General features: G+C 31.9%; 1 protein-coding gene across 3 annotated transcripts in view; it reads left to right on the top strand.

Moving 5' to 3' along the window:
• Dmd (dystrophin) overlaps positions 1-26,957 on the top strand; it is a 2,011,337-nt gene that overhangs the window by 923,049 nt on the left and 1,061,331 nt on the right. For all 3 annotated transcript variants that reach the window (XM_077107047.1, XM_077107046.1, XM_077107045.1), the window contains one exon: positions 9,323-9,470. In XM_077107047.1, the coding sequence (XP_076963162.1) occupies positions 9,323-9,470 (148 nt within the window). The remainder of the gene's footprint in view (positions 1-9,322; positions 9,471-26,957) is intronic.

Below are 26,957 nucleotides of genomic sequence, written 5' to 3'. Positions count from 1 at the left end.
TGAGGTATTTTTACAGGGTGCTAATTGTGCCAAATCATGACATTGAATTTGTATGATTTTTTAGGTTAATATTAGCATAAACTTGCATTGTGGTTTTTTTTTTATCAGAAGCAGTGCAAGAATAGGAAATGCTAAATATTTTTCCACCTTGACAGAACTGTCAAATATCACACCCTTTACATTGTCATTGGTCTGCTGGGATTTTGTGGCAAAGATGTTTATAAAAGAAAAGGGCAAAAAAGGGAAAAAAGAACAAGAAAAAGGCAAAGTAAACTAAATGAAATACCAGGTACCCCTAATATTAGACACACTTTTTCTTTCATTGTTATAATTAGCTAGTATAATAACTGAATGTCAAGGGGATATGAGTATATTGATCTGTACTTATTTGAGTACTAATAAATTTATATTAGTGGTATATATGGTGTCTTTCCATAAACCAAAATTATATGATTAATAATGTTCCCTTAAGACTCTGAAATGTATTTACTCCAGGTTCCTAATAGGTTCTTATACTTGTTTACATGAATGTCTTATATTATATTATAAGACTTATATTCAAAAGTCTTCATTATTCTAAAGCAACTCCAACTCATTGAAGAATCTTATGTGTTTTGACTTCCTCCTCCAAGATTTGCATACTTTATGAAAAATGGACAACTACACTATCCATTTTAGATTATGACCAAAGATACATGCCTAATGGAGAGACCATGAAAGTTTTAAAAATAGTTTTAGAAACAAAGAATTTAATATTTCTTTTAATATTCTTAGTGATAATCTAAAGTGATTATGAGTCCTTCTGAATAGTGTTATTTATCTAACATTATCATTACTATTCTTTAAAGTAAAACTATTGAATTATTTGGTATAAGATGAATTTTATCACTATGGTTTCAGTCTGAAATCCCCATTTAAAAAATCATAGTTTCTAAGTAACCATGAATCCTCATAACTTCATTAGACCTTAGCAGGTTTGTGCAGAGTATATTATTATTTTTAAGATGGCATTGAACTTCGCAAATTTATCTACATTTAAAATCATTCTGTGTTTTGTATGAATAAGGGCAACAATTTTTCTGAAAATATATTAACTTCTTTGGGAAATGATTTCTGACATACAGAAGATATTTTAAAAAATTATTTACAAATTATGTACAGTTTTAAAATTTTCATATCACTAATGGTTACTAGTATCAGTAACACCAAAATATTATTGCCATTTGTAACTTAATGTATACCTTTATATTCCTTAAAATGATGTGTAAGGTAGGCAATCTTATTCTTGGTTTCTCTGCAAGACAACTTAGACTTAAAGAGGTAAAACGATATACCCAAGGCTTCTTGGCTCTTAAGTGGAAGATGTATGGAGTCTATGCAATTTATATCTGGGCTTTTTCATTCATTCATACCTTTATAAGATATATTAAACACTTATCATGTGCCAGAAACAGTGCTTAGTATTAGGAATTCAAAGGTATATAAACCATATTCCTTTTTCTAAAAGTATAGTTTTTTTTTTGAGTAAAACAGCCCTGTAAATGCAAATACATATTTAGAACATAAAATAGTATGTTATTAAAAGTGTTTCCAAGTGGGGAAAATGAAGACCACATAGAATGATGTGGCATTGTGGGATATAGCAAAAGGTCAATAATAAAAGCAGAGTTTGGCTTGTTCTGGAATTTTTGAGATAGTCAATGTTTCGAGTATAGTATTCATGATTGATTATGTGAATGTCTGTATTGGGAACAGAAGGAAGGAGGAATGGCAGTATAGAAATTAATTAGGTGGTAAAAACGTGACAGTATGGAAATTTATACTGCAAGATGTGGAGGAAAAGATGTTAGGGGTTTCCATGAAAGGTCATGGGAATGGGGCTAGAAGGAAGCAGGCAAATTAGAGAATCAATTCTGATTTAGAGAACTGTATATAGAGACAGGAATGGTGAAAAAGAAAGGGAGGAATAAAGGATGACCTTAAGACTTCTGGCTTGGAAATCACTAAAATTAAAAATAAAGACAGAAAAATTCAAATTGTTGACATATTGGGGCTGAGAGGGTAGTTCAGTGGTAGAGCATTTGCCCACAATGCATGAGTCCCTGGGTTTCATCTCTAGCACCGTAACAAAAAGTGAAAAAAAAAAAAAAGAATTGTTGACATATTTTGTTTGATATTGACATAGAGTGTACTGGTGAGGACAGTTCACAGAAAATATAGACATTGAGTTTTGGTAACGGTCAGAACTATCAGCTGTATCCTAATAAACTTGTAAATCACAAGTTGATAAACACCACCCCACAGAACACACTTGACTCACCATTTATTTTTGGAAAATAAAGTTTTATTGAAACCCAGTCACACCTATTTGTCTACATTCAGTCTATGGCTGGTTTTAACCTATGACAGCAGATTTGAGTAGAAACAAAGATTGTATGAACCTTGAAGCCTAAAATATTTATTCTCCAGACTTTTTACAGATAGTATTCACTAGTACCTGCTGTAGATTTTAGTTAAACCTTTGAGAGTGAAAGAGATTCTGTGGGGAAATATCTGGACAGAAAAACTAAAAGGTTCAGCCACAATAACTAGATTTCTTTCTGAGAAAAAAATTGCCTGTCTCTTTTAAGCATGGCAAAAGAGTCCCCAACGACTGAAAATAGGTCATATTAAGTGTTGATGCGGGTAATACAGTTAAAAAAATCTATTTGTTCATTTGGCAAAAAATAAAACATTATGAGAAACAAGAGATACAAAATGTACAGAATTTTAACAGTGAAAAAAATGGAATAAAACATGAGAATGAGTTTCGAAACTCAAAAATTATATACTGTGAGAACTGGAAATCAAAGAATTACTCCAAATTCCTTTGAAGTCTGAGAACGAGGCTCACAACCAAGGAAGGATTAGGGATCAATAAAATAAACAGGGTGTTACACAATAAAATGTCAATCCAGAGCTATAAAAATACAACATTGGTTATATTGAAAACAGTAAAACTGAAGGAGAAAGCTATCAGTTTATACCACTATGTTTCATTCTTTGCCTTACTCTGTAAATACTTCAAATTATAAAATTTTTATTAACAATGAAAGCAGAACTAGTAGAGTGGGGAGATTAGAAGTTGGGCAAAGCCTGTACTCATTTTTATTTTTCTACTGTGTATACTCATTATTTTGTATCAATATATATCTTACCTAAAATATTAAAATTGAATGTTATGCTTAGAAAAATATGTATATTTCTATTTCAAACAATATACATAAAGATCGTACAACAAACTAGCAGAAACTATATCAATGAATATTGGGTAATTAAAAATTGCTTAAACAAATGTAGAAATCACTAATTATAAATAGAAACAATATACTGAATCACATTCTATATTAATATATTCTGTACATCAAAGTACAGCATTAGAAGAATAAAAATGAGTAGAAGATATTTGAAATATACTTATTACAGATGAAGTGTATGCACCTATAATTATGAATATTTCCTATAAATTTTTAAGAAAGGAACCAACAGTAAAACAGAAAAATGGGGGAAAAACTCCTGAAAAGTCATAAGTGACAAAACAGGGCTTGTGGACTGCTTCTAATATTTTAAAGTTTGACCTGGATGCTGTTGATATAATGTTCACTTTATAGGGAAAAACTAATTTTTTTTTTTTTTGCTTCACAGTAATACTTAGACTTTTTTGATTTTCCCAAATAAGAAATTCAAAGAGCTAATAAATACACAAAAGTTTCAAAGTCCCATTAGTATTTATGAACATACAAATTAAAATTAAATATCTCCATATACCAAACAGAATGGTTGAAATTTAAGTATGATAATACCAAGTGGTGGTGAATACTGCCAGATGCTATGTTAAAAAATTTGTATGTATTTCTTCATTTCACCCTCATAATTAACCTTAGGAGATAGGTGTTATTTTTAGAACCACTTTTTAGAGAGATCATTCACCTGCCCAAGGCCACGTGATAAATGGTGTCAGGATTCCAACCTGGGTTGTTGATCTACCTGTTTGAAAAAGCACCAGGATGGGTTCAGTCACACAACTGTGTCCAGTGGTGGCTATGAGGCACAGCTGAAGTGGAATCTAATTCTACATGCATGCATCGAGGCCCAATATGTAAATTATTATGGACTTTCTAATTTAGCCAAGAAAGCTGGAATAGTGACTTAGAGATGATAAATAAAAGGAGTCTGTGTGAAGAATGAGGAGCATTGGAACCAGGACCTGTTGGAAAAAAACTTTGTAACTACTAGTATACTTAGTATTTATTAAATATTTTATTCCTTGGAAAATGGTGTGGGGAATATTAGTCAGCTCTTTGTCACTACAACAACATACTGAGCCGGGTCAACTTTATACAGGGAATTATTTAATTCATAGTTCTAAAAATGCAAGAGCATGGTACCAGGAACACCTTGGCTCTGGGGAAGACCTTACAGCTGTGTCACATCATGAAAGCAATATGTGCAGGAACAAGCAGTTTTATCACCAGACAGGGAAACAGAGAGACCTGGGTGGAGCCAGACTCAGGCCTTTATAACAATCCTCTTAATAAAACTACCTTAGTCCCTGCTAAGAGTAGGGCCCTCAGTGAACTCCTGCTAGGCCCCATTTCTTAAAGGACTCTCACCTCAACATCACTTCCAACACATGAACCATTAGGGAACAAACCACATCCAAACCATATTGGGGAGGAAACAGCAAGGTACTATGATTATGGACAGAAAACTATTTAATTTTTATTTATCAGTACCTGTACTAAAGACTATGAGACTTTAGCCAAAGTTCTTCCCACTCACCTAATCAAAGATGAAATATGTAGGAAGAATTAGTCAGCAACCCAATGCTGAATTTGCAGACCTAAATGTAAAGCCACAATGGATATGTCAGAAGGCTACTAGGGTGTTATTTATTTAAATTTATTTCTTGGAATTGAACACCACATTAATGGCCTGAAAGTGTTAAAGTATGTCCCATAGTACCTAAATTACTCCCTAAATGTAATTTATGCTTGAGAATAATCTGACTAACTTGATTTAGAGCAGCAGGAAATAAGTTATGCTGCACATAAATGAAGCAGCAGTGTAATTTTAAATACCGCTTGCATAGTGAATGAGAATTTTAATATTTGCAAAATTTTAAAATCACTTGATTTATTATCCATATGTTTATACTGTCATTTTTTGTCCTTTATTTAGTTTGGTCTACATTTACTCTTACTGCCAGGAAAAAAAAATCAAACTTTTTTCCCCTAGAAATAATATAGAAGGTAAAATATTTATTTTTCAGAATGCTGTTTTTACTGTCTCTGTTTCTAGCTATTCATGAGCCTTTTTTCTCAGTTATAGACAGCTCAATCAATGGAATGAGGGGAATTTAGGGAACAGTGACAGATAAGAGATTAAATTTATAAATGTAACATTGTAAAACCAACAAAAATTTATACACATTCATTCAGAATCTTCCTTGGTGGAGAAGAGTTTATGTTCATAAGTAGTCATGATAAAAAATGTAGATTTAAACTCTACTATTAACAACACATATTAAATACTGAAGAGTATATTTTAAAATTTTATGTGATGATTCAAATAGAGTATTATTACTCACATTAAATGTCAGCATGTGTAAAGCACATGCTTTTATTCTTAATATTTTGTTTGAATAGTTACTCATTTTAACAGTAATTTTAATAATAAAATTAAATCAACTTCACAGTTTTCAAAGTTTTAGCAGCTGCATGTTATAGTAAACACTTTATATATTTATCAAGTGACATTCTAAGTTATTTATATGAAGTCTTTCAGGATGCAAAGTTTTGGGTTGCTGGAGGTGGGGAGAAGAGAGCAACAGGAAGGGGGGCATTTCAGGAATGTGTAACTGATGTTACCAAATCCTGAGGCAAAGCAGGACTTGAGAGGATTGCAGACAGTCCTTTGTGGCTGGAAAACCCATCCTGCTTCACATTTTGGACCCGGAACAGGTGTGTGAATGGAGTGCCAAGGCCCGTAGCCTGTTTCCCCTTTTCTTCCTAATTCTAATTCTGTGTTTTTAAAAAAATATTTTTTTTTCTAGTAGATGGACACAATGCCTTTATTTTATTTATTTTATTTTTATATGGTGCTGAGGATCGAAGCTTATACCTCACATGTGCTAAGCAAGTGCTCCGCTAACTGAGCTACAACCCCAGCACCTAATTCTGTCTTAATCAACTGTATGAAACCTAAAGGTTTTTCTTTTCTTGGATGAATACAAAAGAAACATAAGCTGTGAAGAGGATTAGGGAGTAGGTTAGAAGGAGGGTTGTGCAATCTGACGGAAGATAGTAATTGCCAGTGTGATAAGTGGTGGAGGGATGTATCTGTGCAATAAGTCTGAGGCTAGAAATCTTTGGGGTATGCAGCAGTCTGGAATGAAGATTGAGTGTTAATAGCACATATGTTGGAAAAACAGTTAAATTCTACTAGCTGAAGGTGTTGGCAATGCAAGTAGCTAACAGGTGGTTGGATGGGTATAAAGGAAAAGCAAGAAGGGAATCAATGACTGCTACGAAATTGGACTTGGAAATTGTGAACAACTAGTAACTCCTCTGAGCTCAGGTTAACTGCTATCTATTTCTCATACTGTAGTAGCAGGAGAAGAGTTGGAAGTAGCAGTCATTAGCATCTAAGACAGACACTCAAAATTCTTTTAAAATTATTTTATTTTTCTGATTCTCAAATTATAAGAACATATTATATGAAAACTAGACAATAATAAAAAATATATAATGACAACTGAAATCAACTCCAGTATCACCAAGATGGAACAATGGTGACTATACTTTACAGCTTTTTAGATTCTTATTCAACAGCAATACGTCACTCCAAACATATAAGTGCCTGTTTTACATGCATTATGCAGTTCTTTTTTAAAGGAAATAAACTCTTAGGATGTATTCTTAGGTCATGTATTGTATATTAAATACCACTGAAAATATAATAATGGTAAATTATTTATAAACATGAAAAACATTCCCAGTGTCATTTTATTGCTGGACGATATATTTATTTAATTAACAATAGAAAATAATTAATTATCAAAAGCAGATTCTTATTTTTAAACCAGCTGTAATTACAGAATACCTCTTTGGCTACCAATGGATACATTTTTCTATGTCACCAAACTACTGTGTTTTACATATTTTTAAGGTTAGAGATATAGTGATTTATTAAATGCAATACCTGTCAGAATGTGATGTACATGTAGATGTCTTATATTTTATGTAGATATAATTAAACCTTAGGTAATTAAAAAATAAAGGAAAAAACCTACCAGTCTAATTCATAATTGTTTAACTGCTAAGGTGGAATTATATTCCAGAAAAAGGAAATTCTTCCTAGAGAATATGGCTGTGTCCCTATAGTATGCTATTTTTAAGTCCTTTGAGGATAGGCTGAGGAGAGGGATAGCTGGATCAAATGGTGGTTCCATTTCTAATTTTCCAAGAAATCTTCATACTGCTTTCCATATTGACTGCACCAATTTGCAGTACCACCAGCAGTGTATGAGTGTGCCTTCTTCCCCACATCCTTGCCAACACTTATTGTTGTTTGTATTCATAATTGCTGCCATTCTGACTGGTTTGAGATGAAATCTTAGAGTGGCTTTGATTTGAATTTCTCTAATTGCTAGAAATGATGAACATTTTTTCATATATTTGTTGATTGATTATATATCCTCTTCTGAGAAGTGTCTGTTCCAGGCCTTGGCCCATTTGTTGATTGGGTTATTTGTTTTTTGTTTTTTGGTTTTTTTGTGCTTAGCTTGTTGAGTTCTTTATACACCCTAGAGATTGGTGCTCTATCTGATATGTGAGAGGTAAAAATTTTCTCCCAAGACGTAGGCTCTCTATTACCTCTCAGATTGTTTCTTTTGCTGAGAAGAAACATTTTTAGTTTGAATCCATCCCATTCATTGATTCTTAGTTTTAATTTTTGTGCTATAGGAGTCTTGTTAAGGAAGTTGGGGCCTAAACCAACATGATTATTAGGGCCTACTTTTTCTTCTATTAGATGCAGGGTTTTGGCTTAATTCCTAGGTCCTTGATTCACTTTGAGTTGAGTTTTGTGCATGGTGAGAGATAGGGGTTTAATTTCATTTTGTTGCATATGGATTTCCAGTTTTCCCAGCACCATTTGTGGAAGAGCTATCTTTTCTCCAATGTATGTTTTTGGCTCCTTTATATAATATAAGATAACTGTAATTTTGTGGGTTAGTCTGTTTCCTCTATTCTGTACCATTGGTCTACCAGTCTGTTTTGGTGCCAATACCATGCTGTTTTTGTTACTATTGCTCTGTAGTATAATTGAAGGTCTGGTATAGTGATGCCACCTGCTTCACTCTTCCTGCTAAGGATTGCTTTATCTATTCTGGGTCTCTTATTTTTCCAGATGAATTTCAGGATTGCTTTTTCAATTTCTATGAGAAATGCCATTGGGATTTTGATTGTAATTGCATTAAATCTGTATAGTACTTTAGGAATTATGGTCATTTTGATAACATTAATTCTGCCTATCCAAGAGCAAGGTAGATCTTTCCATCTTCTAAGGTCTCCTTCAATTTCTTTCTTTAGGGTTCTGTAGTTTTAATTGTATAGATCTTTCACCTCTTTTGTTGATTCCCAAGTATTTCACTTTTCTTTAAGCTATCCAATTTAACATATTAGAGGAAATAACAAAACAATAAACCTGAAACGAATAACACTTATCACCTGGTTGAGATTAGTATATATTAGTTGGTTAATTGCTTGTTGACATCTGAGCCTACAGTACAAATTACATCTGCCATTTTGGATTCTTTATGATGTTAATGAATAGACAATTTTGAGTCAAGAGTAATATTGAAACTGATGAATTTTATGAGATATTTGGATCCAAAAATATTTTGAAATTAAATATATAGCTTGCAAATAATTTATTGTAATGTTTAAATAACTTAATATTCTTGGTATTATATATATATATATATATATAGAGAGAGAGAGAGAGAGAGAGAGAGAGAGAAGTTAAATGTTATTACTCCAAAATAGTTGTCTTTTTCTTATATTCAATTGATAAATATATACAATTTTACAGAGAATATAGTCTTTAATTTTAAATGACCCTTCCTACTCAATGTCAATTATTATCTATTAATTGAAACTGAAATCTACAAATGGAAGAAACTATAAAAATATTATTTTTGTCAATAAAAAATTATATGCTATGTCCACATAATTTGTTTTATATAATCCATTTTTCGATCCATATTTTCTACTTCTAGGCAATTTGACAAATCTGTTGAAAAATGGCGGCGTTTTCATTATGACATGAAGATATTTAACCAATGGCTAACAGAAGCTGAACAGTTTTTCAAAAAGACACAAATTCCTGAGAATTGGGAACATGCTAAATACAAATGGTATCTTAAGGTAAGTTTGGGGTATTTCTTTTTTGAATTGTCTATCTTCACCATAATGTCATAAGTCTTTATGTTCAGGTTATGAATAATGACCAAAATTTATAATTCCTGACTTTTGTTATCCCCGTAAATACTATAAAAATCACCACAATAATCATGTTGAGAGACTGTTGTGAACTTTTTGTGAAAGGATGAGGAAGTCATCTTAGACAGCTGGTTTATCTGATGAACTTCAAAGTGTAATTGCGTCTATGTTGCAGAGAATCGTCTTACAGCCGAGTATACATACTATGGCTTTAGGACAGTGTGTGTTTTTGCCTTATGTTGGAACCTGTCCAGGATGAGAACTTGTGGTATACTTAGCAATAATGTGGTTGCTAGAAATATCCATCATGATAAAATTATACTTCTGTTTCCCTAAAGACAATTTGTGGTGATGTAGCAATATTTCTATATATTCTATTGACAAAATGCCTTCTGAGATAGACCAGAGGCCAAAACAATGCAGAGTTAATTGGTGGTACTTATTGACTTTTTTATGGTTTATGTTAATGGAGATGCAACATATGGATTATAACTAGTGTATAGTTTAATTTCAGTTTGTTGTGTGTTTTGAATATACAGATAAGAATAAATTATATTGTGGGGGATATAATTTACTTGATAAATTATATAGTTTAGGTGTAAGAAATATTGTGTTTATTATACCAAGGCTTAAGTATTTCTGTAGCATTTTTAGCTCAAGTTGTTCATATTGCAATTTTCAATCATCCAGACTTGAATTGTAGCCAATTTTTAATGCCAGAAAATACTGATTAAGATAGATGAAGACAAAGAAAATGGTATTTCATTGAATAGTTTAGGCATTTAAAAATGCTGGATTCATAAAAGCAATTTGATATTAAACTTTACCATTCTTCATTCTCAAATAGTTTTGCATAGCAAACATACCTTCTGATATCAAGTATTTAAACATTCAAACATCTATGTATGGCAAGCTATGGGAACATGGAAAATGAATTTTTAAAAATATTGTAAAATTACATTTGAATATTATAGAATTTTATGCCTCTTATATTTATGTCCAATCTATGATCAGTTACACCTATTGGGTATTTTAAACATCAGATATTATATTTTTCATGTCTTAGAATTGTGATTTAGGTATGTTTATATCTATCTTCCATGTGTCTATTCAACATGCTTAGTCTTTCCTCTACCTTCTTGAGAATATGTATAGATGTTAATGATTATAATGTTTTTGTCTAATAATTTTATTTTCTGTGTCTACTTTGGGTTAATTTAGTTGATCTATTTTCTCCTCATTATGAGTATGTTTTAGTGCTTCTTTGGATAACTGGTAATTTTTGATTATATGCAAGACAGTGCATTTTAACCTTTTGAGTGCTTGTTATTTTGGTATTCAAATAAAAAAAATTAACCTTTATTCTAGGATAGTTAATTTAGTTGAAAACAACTTGATATTTTTTAGATATTTATTTTACACTTCGTTAATTGTGACTAAATAGATCTAATGTTGTCCCACCACTGAGGCAAAGCCCTTCTGAGTGTTCTGATGCCCTATGAATAATGAGGTTTTCCACTGTGACTGGTAGAAACAGATACTATTACCAACCAAATGTGATTTTTTGGTGATTGTTTCCTTTAGTCTTTTTATATAGTTATTTCTCTAACTTTGGGTAGTTTTCTCACATATATTAGCTGATTATAACTCATCTGAAGACAGGAAGGGAGCCCTCTGCAGCATCCCGAGTTCTCCCTCTATGTGTCTATCTCCTTTCTATACACCCTTGACTTCCCTTGTACTCTAAGCTTTATTTCCTGGACTCAGAGAACAGGAGGCTTTGTAAGCATTCTCTCCTCCTTTGTGTTAATCTGGGAATCTCTCTAGGCAGATGCTGGGGCAATTGTAAGGCTCACTTCATTTGCTTCCAATCTCTCTGGGATCAATGTCCTTCAGTGTCTTCAAAACCACTGTTTCATACATTTTTGTGTGTTTTTCAAACAGCAAGTTAAATCTGGTCTCTTTTAACTTCAAATTGGCAAGAAGCATGAATCCAAACCATTTTATTTTGATGTCATTATCTTCTAATACATTACTACTATACAATCTTGAAACTTTATAGTAATTTTGCATTTTGGAGAATATTGAAAAGTCCTCATTACTTGACAGTATAGTTTAGTTGCAATTTATAAACATTTATCAAAATATTACTTAATTGGATAAATTTTTATGACTCTATTTTATTTAGCCTATTTCTTTGTCAACCTAAATGAAGTAATAAAGAGAATTCTAGATACTTAGGGGAAATTTCTTCTAGCTACAGGGCCATGGATAATATGACAAATCCTCCAATAAAGTAAGTAAGTAAGTAAAAAAATCATGCACATGTGCACACATACACACACACACACACACACGACTGAGGTTATGTTTCAATTCTGAGTAAATTTCCAATAAAAGGTCCAGAGAGACACTGTAAGATAAATCTACTGATAAGGTAAATGGAAGGTTTGGAATTTTCAGTTGTCTTGGCTAACATCATTATTGATAAATAATGAATAGAAGAGAGAGTTTACATATTTGCTATGATATTATTTTCAAAACAGATTATATATGATGTATATGGTGCAACAAATCTGTCTGTTAGCATCTTACATATTTGTTGGCATCAAGTAGTAATTGTTATTTTGAGGAAAAGTAACCAAGTAGTCCATATCCTAAGCAATCGTATACAGAGGTATATTGGACTTTGAAAACTTATATATACAATTTTCAGGAAAGAAAAAATTTCTAGATATGAAATGAAATAAAATATATGTATATGTTTTAAGCTTGTCCACATGTATTTCTACTGAACTGCATTCGATTTATTATTTTCAATTTTAAATAGAAAAATCAGTATTTTTGTAAACCAAAACCCAGGGGCCTGGGGTTATGGCTCAGTGGTAGAGCTCTTGCCTAGCACATGTAGGTGCTAGGTTTGATCTTCAGCACCATATTAAAAAATAAATTAAATAAAAGTATTATGTCTACCTACACCTAACAAAAAATAAAACAATCAAAACTCAGAAGGATCAAAAGTTAGAGGTTAGCCTCAGAAACTTACACCCTCAACAACTTAGCAAGACACTGTCTCAAAATAAAAATGAATAAAAAAGAGTTCTAGCTCAGTGGTGAAGCATCCTTGGGTTCATTCCCCAGTACCAAGAAAATAAAGAGAAACCAGTGCTTTAACTGATACTTGGTATTGTCATTCAAAATAAAGTGACTGTCCAAACCAGAAAGGTGGTCTGCTTCCATGTAACTCAATTATTTCTTCTCTATCACAAGTGAATGATAAAATTGCATATATAAATTAATATTTTCTCAAGCTATTCCAAAGCAATATGCCATATTACTGTGGGGAATCTCTTAAAAACACCACATTTTTTGTAAATATCAATCATGAGGTAATATCAATCATGTGATATGCCATTAAAATTGATTAATGAAAAATTACTTAGTTTTTTCTTCTATTTTAATGTGTTTATTCAACAAGTAGTAATTCAGTGAATATGTTAAGTTTTATCTCCCACAATAATCATGCTATGCCACATTAAGCTGTATTGCAAATCTGAAGAGTGTAAAGAGATTGGATATTAAATTGAGAAAGCTTGGGTTCAAATCTTAGCTCTTTTAGCTTAATATCTGCAGAATCTTGTGAAAATGTGCTAATTCTCCCCTATGATTCTGTTTTCTCTTTAAAATGGAATAAAAATGATATGTGAATAAGCCACTGAAGAATGGCATTTTTCACAAAATTATTACTCATTAAATGTAGAACCTTGGGCTGGGACTGGGGCTCAGAGATAGAGTGCTTGCCTATCATGCATGAGGCACTGGGTTCAATCCTCAGCATCACATAAAGTAAAATAAAGACGTTGTGTTCACCTCTAACTCTAGAAATTTTTTTTAAATGTAGAATCTTATTATATTTAATCACTGTTCATAAGTAATCAGCCCATGTTTACAAAACTAACTTTTTTACTGAATTATTTTTCTCAAACATCTGAAATATAGAGGGACTAACCTGGAAACTTCATTAATATTTATTTTATTGTACTATGATGTCTTCTCAAAATATAGCTTTTGGACTAGGAATTGAGGAAAATACCAATTCAGCCAGACATATCCGCCTCAGATAGCTGACATTTCTGTCTACTCATTTTCTAACTAAAAAGAAGAAATGTTAATGAGGGCTTTCAGAAAGAAAGCTGAATTCCATGAAGGAAAGTTATGAAAATAATGTTAACTCATATAGTGACAAAGTGAATTGTTACGCCATCAAATACCTTGAGTGAAAACAGGGAAGCAGAAATCATAAAATGCCCAAGCATTTAGGTCTAGCATGTTTTTTGTAGACTAGAAAGAAATAAGTTTTAAAACATGAGCTGTTATTGAATGGGATTGAAAATTCTTAAAGTTGCTAATAGAAACAATAAAAATCACCATTAGATTAAGTACTTAAAAGAGCTCAATATTCTTGATATGAATGGAAATATAGCCTATTTGCTTTGTGGCATAATGCTGCTCCATTTAAAAATTAACAGCATTTTCTAAAGAATTTTTCTGTGAACAAGCATGAGGCCTTGAATCTTAAGGAATTCCATTTGAAATCTACCTTAGGATGTAAATTGTAATGAGATTGTTTAGATGGAATATTTAAGCCTTAAATTAATAAATGTTAAGCAAACATAGGGAGTGAAACAATGAAATGTTATTTTGATATAAATTAACTGCTGTTTTTTTAAGCAAAATATAGTCATGTTAGTGTTAAATAGTTTTCTGGTGTATCCTGCAATGTTACTGTGTTTCACTGCTCCATAGTTTAGATTATATGGTATATTGCAATATATCTATATGTGTTGCTGTAAATTAGCACAACCCAAAACTGTTCACTTTGTGGAATAATAAATCTGAACTCATTGTGATGGGAGGATCCAAATATCGATATGGGCTAAATATGATGTATTTTAATACTCATCTTGTTTTACCATCAAATATCAAAAAACTTACAATCATGTTCTAGTGTGGCAAAATGAACTGTTTCTTCCCTCAAATTAGAGATGGGCATGGAGAATGGAAAATTATGTTCAAATCCATGTAATTATAGAAGGAGAACCTTACTGTGATCTCTCAGATGAAGAACAATGAATGGGATAGAAAAAGGGGGCACTGGTTCCCTGGAGTTGGGGAGAACAGTCAAAGAAGAACACAAAAGTGTTATAGACAAGTTTAGCTGCTCTTCAGTTCTGCCTTACCTTGGCTATTAGTGATTGAAGAAAGCACTTTGTAAAGGACTCAATTTTGATGAGCTTAGATTCACAGAGCACAATGGAATTGAGATGAATCCTGTCCAAAAGCTTGAGACAAGTGGGTGCATGAAAAGTCTCTGTTCTTCCTAATGGAAGTGCCCATAGCTTTTCATTCTTCTTATTCTGCTTTCTGAACTTGCAGCCCAGAAAATCTTCAGGTAGCAGGTGCTGCTATTGAAAAGCCATTGGCTTGTACAGAAATGAAGAGTGCTGAATGGATGTGCATAAGTCACTGACAGTATCTGTTAAGGAAAGTGAGTTTTGCTGTTTCTATTAGGATGCATCTTAATATTATTTAATTGGTACTCTACTCCCTCAAATGACTATATAGGAGATAACTGACATTATATTAATAGGGATTGAATCAAATGCTGTCTACAAAAAGGCATATGGTGTAAAAGACTAAATTGGATACCAGTATGTTTTCCATACAGTCAGTGTTTTACAGTGCTGATTTCACCAGCTGGCTTGTGAGTTTGACAGCTTCTTAACAGCCGCACTGCTGAGACTTAAATGCTGATAGAAACTTTGATGGAAAAATCACTTGAGTAAATATTTCTGCCATCTGTTGCCCTTCATTGGGACCCCAATGTTAAGAATAATTCATAATATTGCTTGCCCTTTATATTTCCCCAGCAGTAATAAAATTTCATAAGATTTCATTTTGTGGTCACAAACCTATCCTGGTTTCCATAACTAGAAGACATACACTAACATAAGGGAATCAGCAAGAAAATTTACTACTAAGAGAATTTGTCTCCAGTCACTTTCCAGTCACTTGCTTTAGGGTTACAGCAATGTATAAGGATGGGAATACATTTAAAAATGAGCTTTGCAATGTTATAATCTGGTAGTGGCAAGAGAATTTAGTCTCTTAATACAGTTAAACAGTTGGGCACTTCATTCTTACGTAAATATTGTTAGACCTTTATTGCTGCTTAGAAACTCTTCTACAATTTCTTGGCTCCTATGCATCTTTTCAGAAGTAGTAAATAACAGATTTATTGGGAGTTTGGCAAAGTGCAGAATTCAGAGAGGGGCTCTAAATCATAACCCGTCAAATGTATCTTTCATAAATAAGTATATTAAATTAATTGGAAAATTTCAGTGGCTTGTTCTTACAGTTCTGTTGTCCAACATGACATGTTTAAGAAGATGACAGATTGTTGTACATTATTGGAAAGATGCAAGAACAAGAACTATAACTTACTGTAATAACCACAGCAGTAAAAAACTGCTTAAAATGCTTGAAAAATAAGCCATCCCTAAGGGATCTCCATTTTTACAGTATGAAAATATCAAAAGAAAAAAAAGCGGGGCATGCTAATTGCACATCTCAAATTTAAAACAAAACATCATGTCAATATAGAAGCAATGAGAAGTAGAAATTGATATTTAATGAAATATAAAACTGTTGTTAGTATAAGTAATTTTTATTAATAACAATACTTTGAAAGAAAGATATTCTAGCCACATTGATCTTTTTGGTGTTTCTTCTTACATATTTTCTTACTATTCCTTCTAAAACTTGTTCCTAACTTTAAACTTACTTTTCATTTTTCATGAGGGTTCTAAATTACCCCCAGTCTATCTCCCATGTCCAAATCTGCTGTTCATTTTTATACACTTATCTTTATGTCATATTCTCATACATGCCTTTGGTGGTAACTCCCTCTGTTTTAAAGAGTTCACAAACATTCATGCACAAACACACATCAAAGAGTATTTCTTTTTCTCAAATTATTCTCTTCATAAATCTGTAACTTCTTGAAATTGTGATACATATTTTCATGTTTATTATATATATTTTCCACTAGAACAGAAAATTTATCTTTCTTTCTTACCAATATATCTCTCCGTACATAGAACAATTTTTTCCTATTATTGAACATATAATATTCATTAGATTAAATAAATGGATCAAAGAAGTATAATTTCATTGTGTATTCCCTTAGGCAAATTATTCTCACACTTGATTTTTCTGCCATTCTTACCCCATCACCTATCCAAAAACAAAACAAAAAAAAACTTACATTGAGCTGCTCTTATCTCTACTATATATGGAATACATGAAAGTATTGCACTTTTAAAATAGGATGGCTCCATTCTCTTACCCATTTTAAAAACCAGAATCCATTCAACAAACATACTGTGTGCAAGGGAAACAATGTTTGCTGTTTTTCCCCTTAATGAAGACAGCCTCTTAAAAAAAGGAAGCCTTAATGAAGCCTGTTTTGTTCAGCATATGAAGGCTAAGATAGAAACACAGTGTAGTCTGTAGTACTCCAGAAAGTTCTACATATAGCCACGGAAAATAGTTGCTTTTTAAAAAAAAACAGTCATTATTTGTGTCTCATAGCTCTTCTTGATATTGCTCCATAACATCTCTAGAATTCCCAGTCTCACTTGGGAAAAACAAAACAAAACAAAACAAAAAACTTTGGGAACCAGAAAAGAACATTGTGAAAGGCAGCAAAAAGAAAGATCTAACAATGAACATGTCATACAAAGAGAGTGAGAAAATATTCTAACATAAGTTGTAAATTTTGAATGATAATAAAATTGACAAATTATATTATAAGATGCCTACTCACAGTTCAGTGTGTTCAGGATGAGGTATTCATCAAGTTGAATTGCAAGCATCTAGTAATAACAATAGAAAATCTTTCTACTCTATAACCAAATTATAGGCACAAACCAGAAACTGGGATGGTTTGCAAACATCATAATAAACAAAATTTAAAACTTTTGTTCTTTTGTAAAGCTATAACTGACCAAAATTTATTGGCAATGGATTTATATCAAGGTCTTCTGATCAAAATTAATAAAGAAGAAAAATTCAGAGATATGGTAACTCAAAAATAGTGGAGACGTCTGATATTAACACATTTATATAGTAGCATTTTTCTATTGAGATTTTATGAGTTTATTATTACTTTTTGTGGGCCAATAAATTAGTTTATGAATTAAAAGTCCTTAAAGTTGTAATTCTCTATGTCCTAGGTTCAGCCATTCATTTTACCTAAACTCATTTTGAAGATTTTTTTTAGATAAATTATAATAAGTAATTTATATGCTCCCATAGAATCTAGAACTGCATGTGCATATTGAGCTAGTTACTTTTATGAATATTCCACCCATGATATCCTTCAAAGTATTTGCAGTGAAATTAATTTTAATGCAATATATAGTTCTTAATACTATTATGTTATTATCTGCTTAGTATTAATCCTATGAATATCAAACTTTTAAAAAGGCAAGCTCTGGAGCCAAATCTTTCCAGCCACAAGTTCTTGTAAATAAAGTTTTAGTGGAACCCAATTGTGCCTATTAATTTACCTACTGCCTGTGGCTACTTGACTGCTACCAAAGCAGAGTTAAGTATTTCTCATAAAGGTTACCTGGCCTGCAAAATCCCAAATATTTAGTATGTAGCTCTTTGCAGGAAAAGGCTGCTAATTCTTCCTTTAGAAGATACAATAATTAATAAAAAAGTTACAATGAAAAAGCAGGCACTTTCTACCCTCTCTTTAAACATTCTTTGCTATTTGATGTAATAGAGAAATGGACATAGACTGTGCTCATAAAACCAATTGAAAACCACACTGGAAAAATATGGGAAATCAAATAGATTTGAGTCAAGTTTCAATTCCAAGGATTGATAAAAGGGGTTGATTAATTCTTAAAGTTTTATTTTATTTTTAATTGAATCAAATTATTATACATACTTATGGGTTACATTGTTTCAATATATAAATACCTTGTCTAATGATCCCATCAGGGTATTTAGCAAATCATAAACTCAAATGGTTCTCATGTCTTTGTGTGAGAATATTTAAAATCCTCTTTTTTAGGTATTGAAATATATGATATACTATTTTTAACTAAATGTTTTAAAACCCTTTAAATATGTGTGGTAGTCATAACCATTTTAAGAATGTAGAGTAACTATTCTCTTGACTGATAGTATCAAAAGTTCCTCTTGGGTCCCTGAGAAGTCTTAGTGAGACAATAAATCAAGTATTGTGTCCAAGAGAATTTCTAGTGGCTGTTCTATCAGGAACCATCCCAAAGGTCCTAAGTACAGGTCCTATGTAAGCTGATCCCATTCTTTCTTGAGACATTTAATCTTCAGGTAAGTGAAAAGGTTAGACTTCATTCATTCTAATGAGGATTCCTTGTCAAAATCAACTGTGGTGATAGCTGAGATCCTGCCTGTTCCAAGCCTGATTCTTTTACTTTCTCTCCAATTATATAAGCTCCTTTATTTCTTTATGATGAATCTCTTTATCTATTGCTTGTAAATGAGGACCTCTGATGGATACATAGTGTTATCAGACAAACAATTCTTATAGCCTGGCTCCTTTTGTAAAGAAAATTGAGTCCCCCTTGGAGAACCTGCAAAACATAACCATTTGCATGTAATGAACAGTTTATAATACTTTGAGATTGATGTGCAATTTCTGTTTGACAAGAGAGAAACAATTAGGATCAACTGTGGTTGTACATCCCAGAATACCAATGTTGCTTCCACACTTTAAGTGTTGTTGGATCATTATATGAGATTCATAATTTCGTCCTGTTGTACCCACTTTTGCATTACCATTCAGTCTTAATTTATTATACCCTATTAAAAGTTTTTAGGTAATTTGTTCTTATTGCTACTCAGACATTAAAATGTCTGCAGGCTGTGAAAATGAATAAATTTAATGTGCCAGCATAGTTCTCCAAATCCTGGCTTTACAACTAATAGTACAGGCTTATATTGTATTGTAAATCCTGGTTAACATGGATTTATTTGAAAATCTCATTTAACTGCTGATTTTAAGGAACACATTTTTCAAACAGTTTATCCTCAAATTTCTATTTGTTTTTATGATATATGGCTGTCATATTTATACAATACCTACTTTTAAATACTAACAATGGATTACTGAAACAACTGTAACTTTAAAACAACACAATTGTTTAAAAATAAAAAGCTGTGCACCATGGTTTAATGGAGACTTATATGAGCATTCATTTAAGATGTATGCTGTAATGAGCAAGCTCATTCAATCCATAGTTCATATATATTTGAAAATTTAATTTCATAACCAGGGCTATCCTTGGAAGAGCAGTCAGGGCAATTCAACCAATACATGACTACTGAATACAATTTCATCGAAAAGAGGCTGAACTGATGAGATATTTCATAGTCTTCTGGGGATATCATTAAAAAGAGAAATATTGAAATAAAATTATTTTACACAGAAAAGAAAGGTATGTGACTGTCCTATTCCATTTGTATCACTATAATAGAATGCCTGAGATTGGGTTATTTATAATGAACAGAAATTTATTGGCTCACATTCCTGGAGCCTAGGAAATCTATTGTCAAAATTCAAGCATCTGATGAAAGCCTTGTTATTGTGTCATTACACCATGGAAGGTGAGAGGATGAGAGAGAACAAGAAGGGACCTAATTTTCATCTTTATGATGGTGCTCATCTCACCCTTTGGGATGGAGCCCTCATGGACTAATCACCTCTTAAAGGACCCACCTCTTAATACTATTACCGTAGCAATTAAATTTAAATGTGAATTTTAGAGGAGACAAACATTCATTCAAACCATAGTAGTTACAACAACCACTACCACAAGGCATGAGGAATAGGAGAAAACCCCTCTTGGATTTGTCTATAAGATTATCTGTATGTTAGAAAACCATTGATCCACTACTAAATTTACTTAAATTATTTAGCCCTGACATTTTCCTATCTTTCTCCAAACCTTTACAGCAATATGTTCATTCAGTTAACTTTTATTTTAGAGATACTCTCAGAACTTGTGCTAGATATTCTACATAGCAGAATTGATACTGCAAATATACTCACAAAGAACCAAGGTTTAATAAAGTAGATGGGCTTTTAAACAATTGAAACATATAGGGGTGAAAGGGAAATAAGTGAGAGAAGTGTAAGTCCAAGAAAATAGGGAAAATTTTTGAAAAGTAATGGTGGGAGGAAAAAATTGTGATGAGAAAATGAGAGGTGCTCTTGGTCAGATATTGCTTTATGGAAAAGAAGTGCAGAAATAAAACTGAGGGGCCATCATTTCTTTTCTTGGTGTTTTTTTTTGTTTATTTTTTATTTATTTTATTTTTAATCTAATGGGCTACTGTTTTACAACCTGTGAGTCATGAAAATACATTTTTGGATCACAACCAGCATTTGTTCTTTATAGTGAAACAAAATAGAGAATATCAGAGTTTACTACCCATATGAAAGTATTGCTTAATATTTGGTTTTATTTTGTGTGTGTGTGTGTGTGTGTGTGTGTGTGTGTGTGTGTGTGTGTATGTGTATGTATGTATGTGTGTGATTATTTTTAGTGAGTGTTGCAAGATAGTAATGTGATGAGTATAAAGAAGAATTTTGTTTTAAAAGAACTAAGAAACCAGTTCAGGAAATGGACAATTTAGGAAAGCTATATAAAATGATATTTACAAAAACTTGCACAGAAAGAGGATGTAATATAATATTTATTTAACTGCAGTAGCTTATAAATTTGGTTTAGTGCCTTACATTTACCTTGTATTTTAAAAATTATGAGGAATATTATTTCACATTGTTTTTAAATCTCAGCAAAATTTGTAGAAGTGGTATTCTTATGTCTCTTACAAAAGCTCAGAAAGATTCAATGTTTTTCCAAAGTTCCAAGGCTAATAAATGAAGGTGCTCTTATCCAAACACCATGTGCCTTATTCACAATAATCTAGAAATATTGAGCAAAATAATTTAATCACAGCTCTTCCTAATAGCACTGAGGAAACTATTAAAAGAAAAATACTCATCACATACTACAGGCTGAGGTATTCATAGGGGGCCTTAAGTATATTAAATGATAAAGATGAAAGTTCTTCCATCTGTAAAAATTTTGTTTAGTGATCAGTATAACCCTATTTACTATTATTAGTAATGTTGGGATACTATCTATTTATTACTGAGGTTACAATCTGACACATAATGTATTAAAATCAGGGTATTAAAAGGGGCTATTATTTTATTAGAAACAATGTTAGCATTGTTAATGATGATAATAACAATGGGCATAACAGAACTACAATTTATGGACCACTTTCATTTACATTATCATTCTCATATTTATCTATTAAGATTTAAATTTGGGGGATCTATTATTGCTACAAGATGCTGGTTACTGAGGGGACAGAAAAATGCATGGCCTTCCACTTACTTTCCTTGATTCAGAATACAAGTAAGGTGTTTTGGGATGGACTGATAGGCTGGGAACACTTTGAAAAGGACATTGTAGGATATATAGATAAGTGTATTTAAGCCTATAAAAGAGTTTCTGAATATATTTAAGCAGTGGAGTGGGGCAAGAACAAGATTTGCTCTCTTAAAGATAAGTTAGTTTGGTATACTTATCATTAGTTGTATATCTCCTAGGTTTTTATATTACAAGTTTGGTTAATACTTTTAAAAGAAAATTGCAGCTTAGCATACTTGAAAAAGTGTGTCTTCAAACCATTATTAGAGGAACGCATTTGACAGATTTTATGATCCTATTATGCTTATTTTCTTTCAAGACATTCCACATGTCAACAATTTATAAATGGTTTATTTCTATTTCAACATCGAACTGAAGGCATTGTGTATATTTTCACATGAAAATAAAGCAGCAAATGTGATTAAGATGGGCTTACTGTGGTCATAAAATACTCAAGAGTTCTACTTTTAAAGTCAGTTTTACTGTAATTAAAAATAAAAGGAAGAAACTAATGCTACTTGGCATATCATTCTCAGCTTGACCCAAATCAGAAATTTAGTTCTTATTGCCAAAAAAAAAAAAAAGGCAATGATACAGAGTGGTTACCAGCATGGACTCTTAGCAAGTTGAATTTCGCCAAGCAAATTTCTCAATATATAAATTAAGCAAATATTTGTGGACCTACTCTGTGCCAAGTACCATTCCAGGAAACAGAATGAAACAAAACCAGTGTTAGTTCTCATATATTCTCACAAAGGAAATAAAGGAACATATGTATAGAAATATCCCTATTAAAGATTTCCTCAATTAAAATATATTTTTTTATTTAAGCACAGTGGTCCATCCTCAGGTGTAACTGCTAGCATTTCAATAATCATTTAGCCCTTCTAGAACCTTTTGGTTGGTGGGAACATGGAAGTGTAAAGTTCTCGTTGTCTATAACTCTTAAGGAAATAGATTAGTCAGAAATTTTTCCCAGTATCATTGTTGACTATTCACTTATAATCATAAAAGGCAACAAGAAAGATGCCAAGCAATAAGAGATAGAATGCCCATCAAGAGACTGGTAAGAAAGTAGAGCTCTAATGGGAGTTGAAAGTTTCCTGCAGAATTTACCCTAGACAATCTGTGGCTTTGTTTGCATGAAGCCACATTCCACTTACAGGATACTTTTGATATACTTCTCAAAAACCCAAAGAAATAATATTCTACTTTTTCATTTAAATTCAAAAACTCCAGAGAGTTAAGTAACTTTCCAGGAGGTAACTGACCTATCACCCCCTGGGGAGGAGTTTTAAAAAATTCACATAGAAATAGTTCTATTCTTTAAAAAACAACCCAAATGGAGGTAATGATATAGTCCCTAAGGCACATCTGTGCAATACTAGGATGATATATTTTACCATAAGTGATAATTTCAGAATCCTGTGATCAAACCAGCTAAAGTTCTTTTGTGGTTCCAGCAGCATTACATCAATGCAGAACTAATCCAGCCTTTGTTAGAAAAGGTATACATTTTCAAAGGGTGGGGACTTGGTATCTCCTCCAAGCACAGGAATGTTTTCCAAAGTTGCTCTACCATAGGAATCACAGTATTAAATTTCTCTCTAGAACTAGAATGTTCAATTCACTAGCCACTAGCCACATAAGCCTCTCAGTTCTTAAAATGTGGCTAGTTCAAATTGAGCTTGGTTGGGACTATAACACATATACATGATTTTGAAAATTTAGGAAGAACCAAAAAGGAAGCAAACTTTCTCATGTATTACATTGAAAAATGAAAAAAAAAATTCTGTTATACTGGATTAAATAGAATATATTATTAAAATTAATTGAACTATTTCTTTTTGCTTTTTGAAGTGGATATTAGAAAATTTGAAATTACTTTTTATATTCAAGTTTATGTTTTTAAATTAACCTAATGTTTTAAGTTGAGAGTAAATTCTGTGTATTTATGGTGTACAATTTATGTGGCTTACATTCTGTTACTAATGCTCTGGAGTATCTGCTTAGTGTAGAAAGGAGACCAGTAACATTTAATAGGGCCCCAAGTATTATTTTTTTAAAATAAGGAAAGCTTGAGACAACTTTTAGGGGAATAAATATACAATGCTCATTATAAAAACAGATGGAAAAATCTGGTTGGGAGGAGGAAGCACTAGGGACCACCTCTCCAAGTCTTCTTCCTTCCCTTCTGTCGTATAAAGACAAAACTGCAAACTCACAGCAGATGTTCTACTTTAGGAAACAGAAATGTAATCAGACTTAACTCTACTCCAGGTTTTTTACACTTAAAAAGGAGACTATCATGCTAAGTGAAATAAGCCAATCTTCTGATATGGAAATGCTAACACACAATAAGGGGCAGGGAGGGAAGAATATAAATTCATTGAATTAGATGAAGGGGAATGAAAGGAAAGGGAATGGAAATGGGAATAGGAAAGATAGTAGAATCAATCAGACAGAACTTTCCTATGTTCATATATGAATACGTGACTGGTGAATCTCCACATCCTGTACAACCACAAGAATGGGATCCTAATTAGGATAAGTTTTACTCCATGTATGTATAATGTTTCAAAATACACTCTACTATATGATTATCTTAAAAGAACAAATAAAAATAATTTATAAAGGAGAAGTTCAATATCAAAATTAATAAAATGATTTGTAAAACAGGCATGGGAGAGTATTTTTGTGAGACAGCAACTTTATGCTCTCCTGATATGCAGCTGCCATACCCCCACCCCTGACACCATCCCAAAACTTGCATAGGAATAAAATGTGAGAAACCAGTAGTTTTTAGAGATTTGCAACTGTAAGCCATCAGACTGCACATCCTCACTTCTGCCAGTGGCTCAGTATCCCACAGGACTCTGAGAAAACTGACTCATTCCAAAGGGGAAAACAGGCGAAACAAGTTGGATTGGTCATGGGAAATATTGACAAATGTCAGTGCTTAAGTGAGTGTGAAGGGTTACCTATAGTTTACCCAACTTTAAATTTGTGGTTCAACCCCTGGATGAACTACTAATTATAGATATCTGTCTTGATGGCGCCTACAGCGAAAAGTTCTCAAAGGGAATCAATGTCCAAATTATAGTACGTATCTTGGCTGTGGATGTTATTGAATTTTAATCCATATTTGCTATTCTTTCATTTATAGTACTAGAAAACAAGCATAATAAAACTCATTCTCACTGTCCTGACTTGCCTGTCTCATAACATTCATAATAAACACATGTCAATACATACATACGTTTTATATTTCTTAAGTTTATTTAGTTCCTTATTTTACATCTATTTGCTACTGATGGAAAAGAAAAAGAAAACACTGTTGATTGCAAAGCTATTTCAACTGCAATTACTTATCTTCTGTATGATGTCAAAGATCTTGTATGAATAAGATAACATGAAGCCAAATATTTTCTATGCACCATGTATTTTTTTCAATTTAATGTTTAATTTTTCAGGCTGTAAGTATATTATAGGTTAACTGGGAAATTTTGGGGAAATAGAGAAAAGTACAGTGAAGGAAACCCTTAATCTCTCTACCTATTGTCAAAGTGAAATCTTTTAAGAAACAATTTTTCATGTAAATTATAGTGAATACATGGTGAATTTAACACAGTAATAAGAATGGCAGTAGGAAGAAAAACTGGTTCAAAAAATGATACAAGAAACAAAAAATTTATAATCAGTGATTATAAAAAATATTCAGGAATAAGGTTTAAAAATATCATATAGCCTTTCGAGGAATATTCTCTACTAAGTATAAGGCCATTTGCAATGTATCAAATTTTGTAGAAATTAACATTTAACTTTTGTAGAGTTGTAAAATGTCTAGACTCATATTAATAGTAAACAGTAAGTCAAACATAGTTACCTTTTTTTCTGGGAATATAGAAGCCCTTTCAAGGATGAGGGGAGTTTCTGAGAAAATGTTCTATCATTAGTTTGAAACACATAAAATCACCCTTTGGCTTCTTTTCAAAGTTTAAAATAATTCTTAATACTGAAGGATAACCACGATAACTTTTAAAATATATCCTTTTCTAGTCTTTTCTCTATGGTTTTTGAATATTATTGAAATGTACTGAAACCTTTCTCAATTCTACTGGAATAGCTCAAAGCTGTTCATCAAATAATATATCTCAAATGTTCACAACTCATTAGGTGTTAAAAGAAATATGTCAAAAACACAGTCTCACACATTCAGGACATGTTTTCACTAAAAGTCTTGGTACTGTTAAAATTATATAGTGTCTTTTTATTAAAAGAATATAACATGGGTAGCTTTGTTGGTCAAAAAATTCAGTTGAATAGGAGGAATAAGTTCAAGAGCTCTATTGGACATCATGTCTATATATAACTGTATTATATACTTGAAAATTACTGAAAGTAGATTTTAAATGTTCTCACCACAAAAATGTGAGGTAATGCATATTTTAATCAGCTTGATTTAGCCATTCCATAAATTAAAGAAATGTCAAAAAATATTTTACATAATGTATATAACTTTTGTCAATTAAAATAAATGAAAATAAATTCAACAATTTAAAAATAACTAGATTTTTTTGCATGAAAAGTTGAGGAGTGGGCACTTCCAGTAACTATATGAAAAGGCTTTTATAATTCCAATCACAAAAAAATCATGAATATCAATAGGAAGAGGTATCTTTACCTTTCTAAAAAGTATATCAAATTGATATCTATTTTTAACAACCATGATGAAAAATGGAAATTAGCTGATTTTGATGTATCTGAAAGTTATCTTTCTGACGTTTATCCCACCATATCATTACCAAGAAAACCTTTGGATAAATCAACATAAGAAAAATATATA

The sequence above is a fragment of the Callospermophilus lateralis genome, chromosome X (assembly GCF_048772815.1).
Source record: "Callospermophilus lateralis isolate mCalLat2 chromosome X, mCalLat2.hap1, whole genome shotgun sequence".
NCBI classification, from domain to species: domain Eukaryota; kingdom Metazoa; phylum Chordata; class Mammalia; order Rodentia; family Sciuridae; genus Callospermophilus; species Callospermophilus lateralis.
This window is presented reverse-complemented; position numbering and strand designations above follow the sequence as displayed.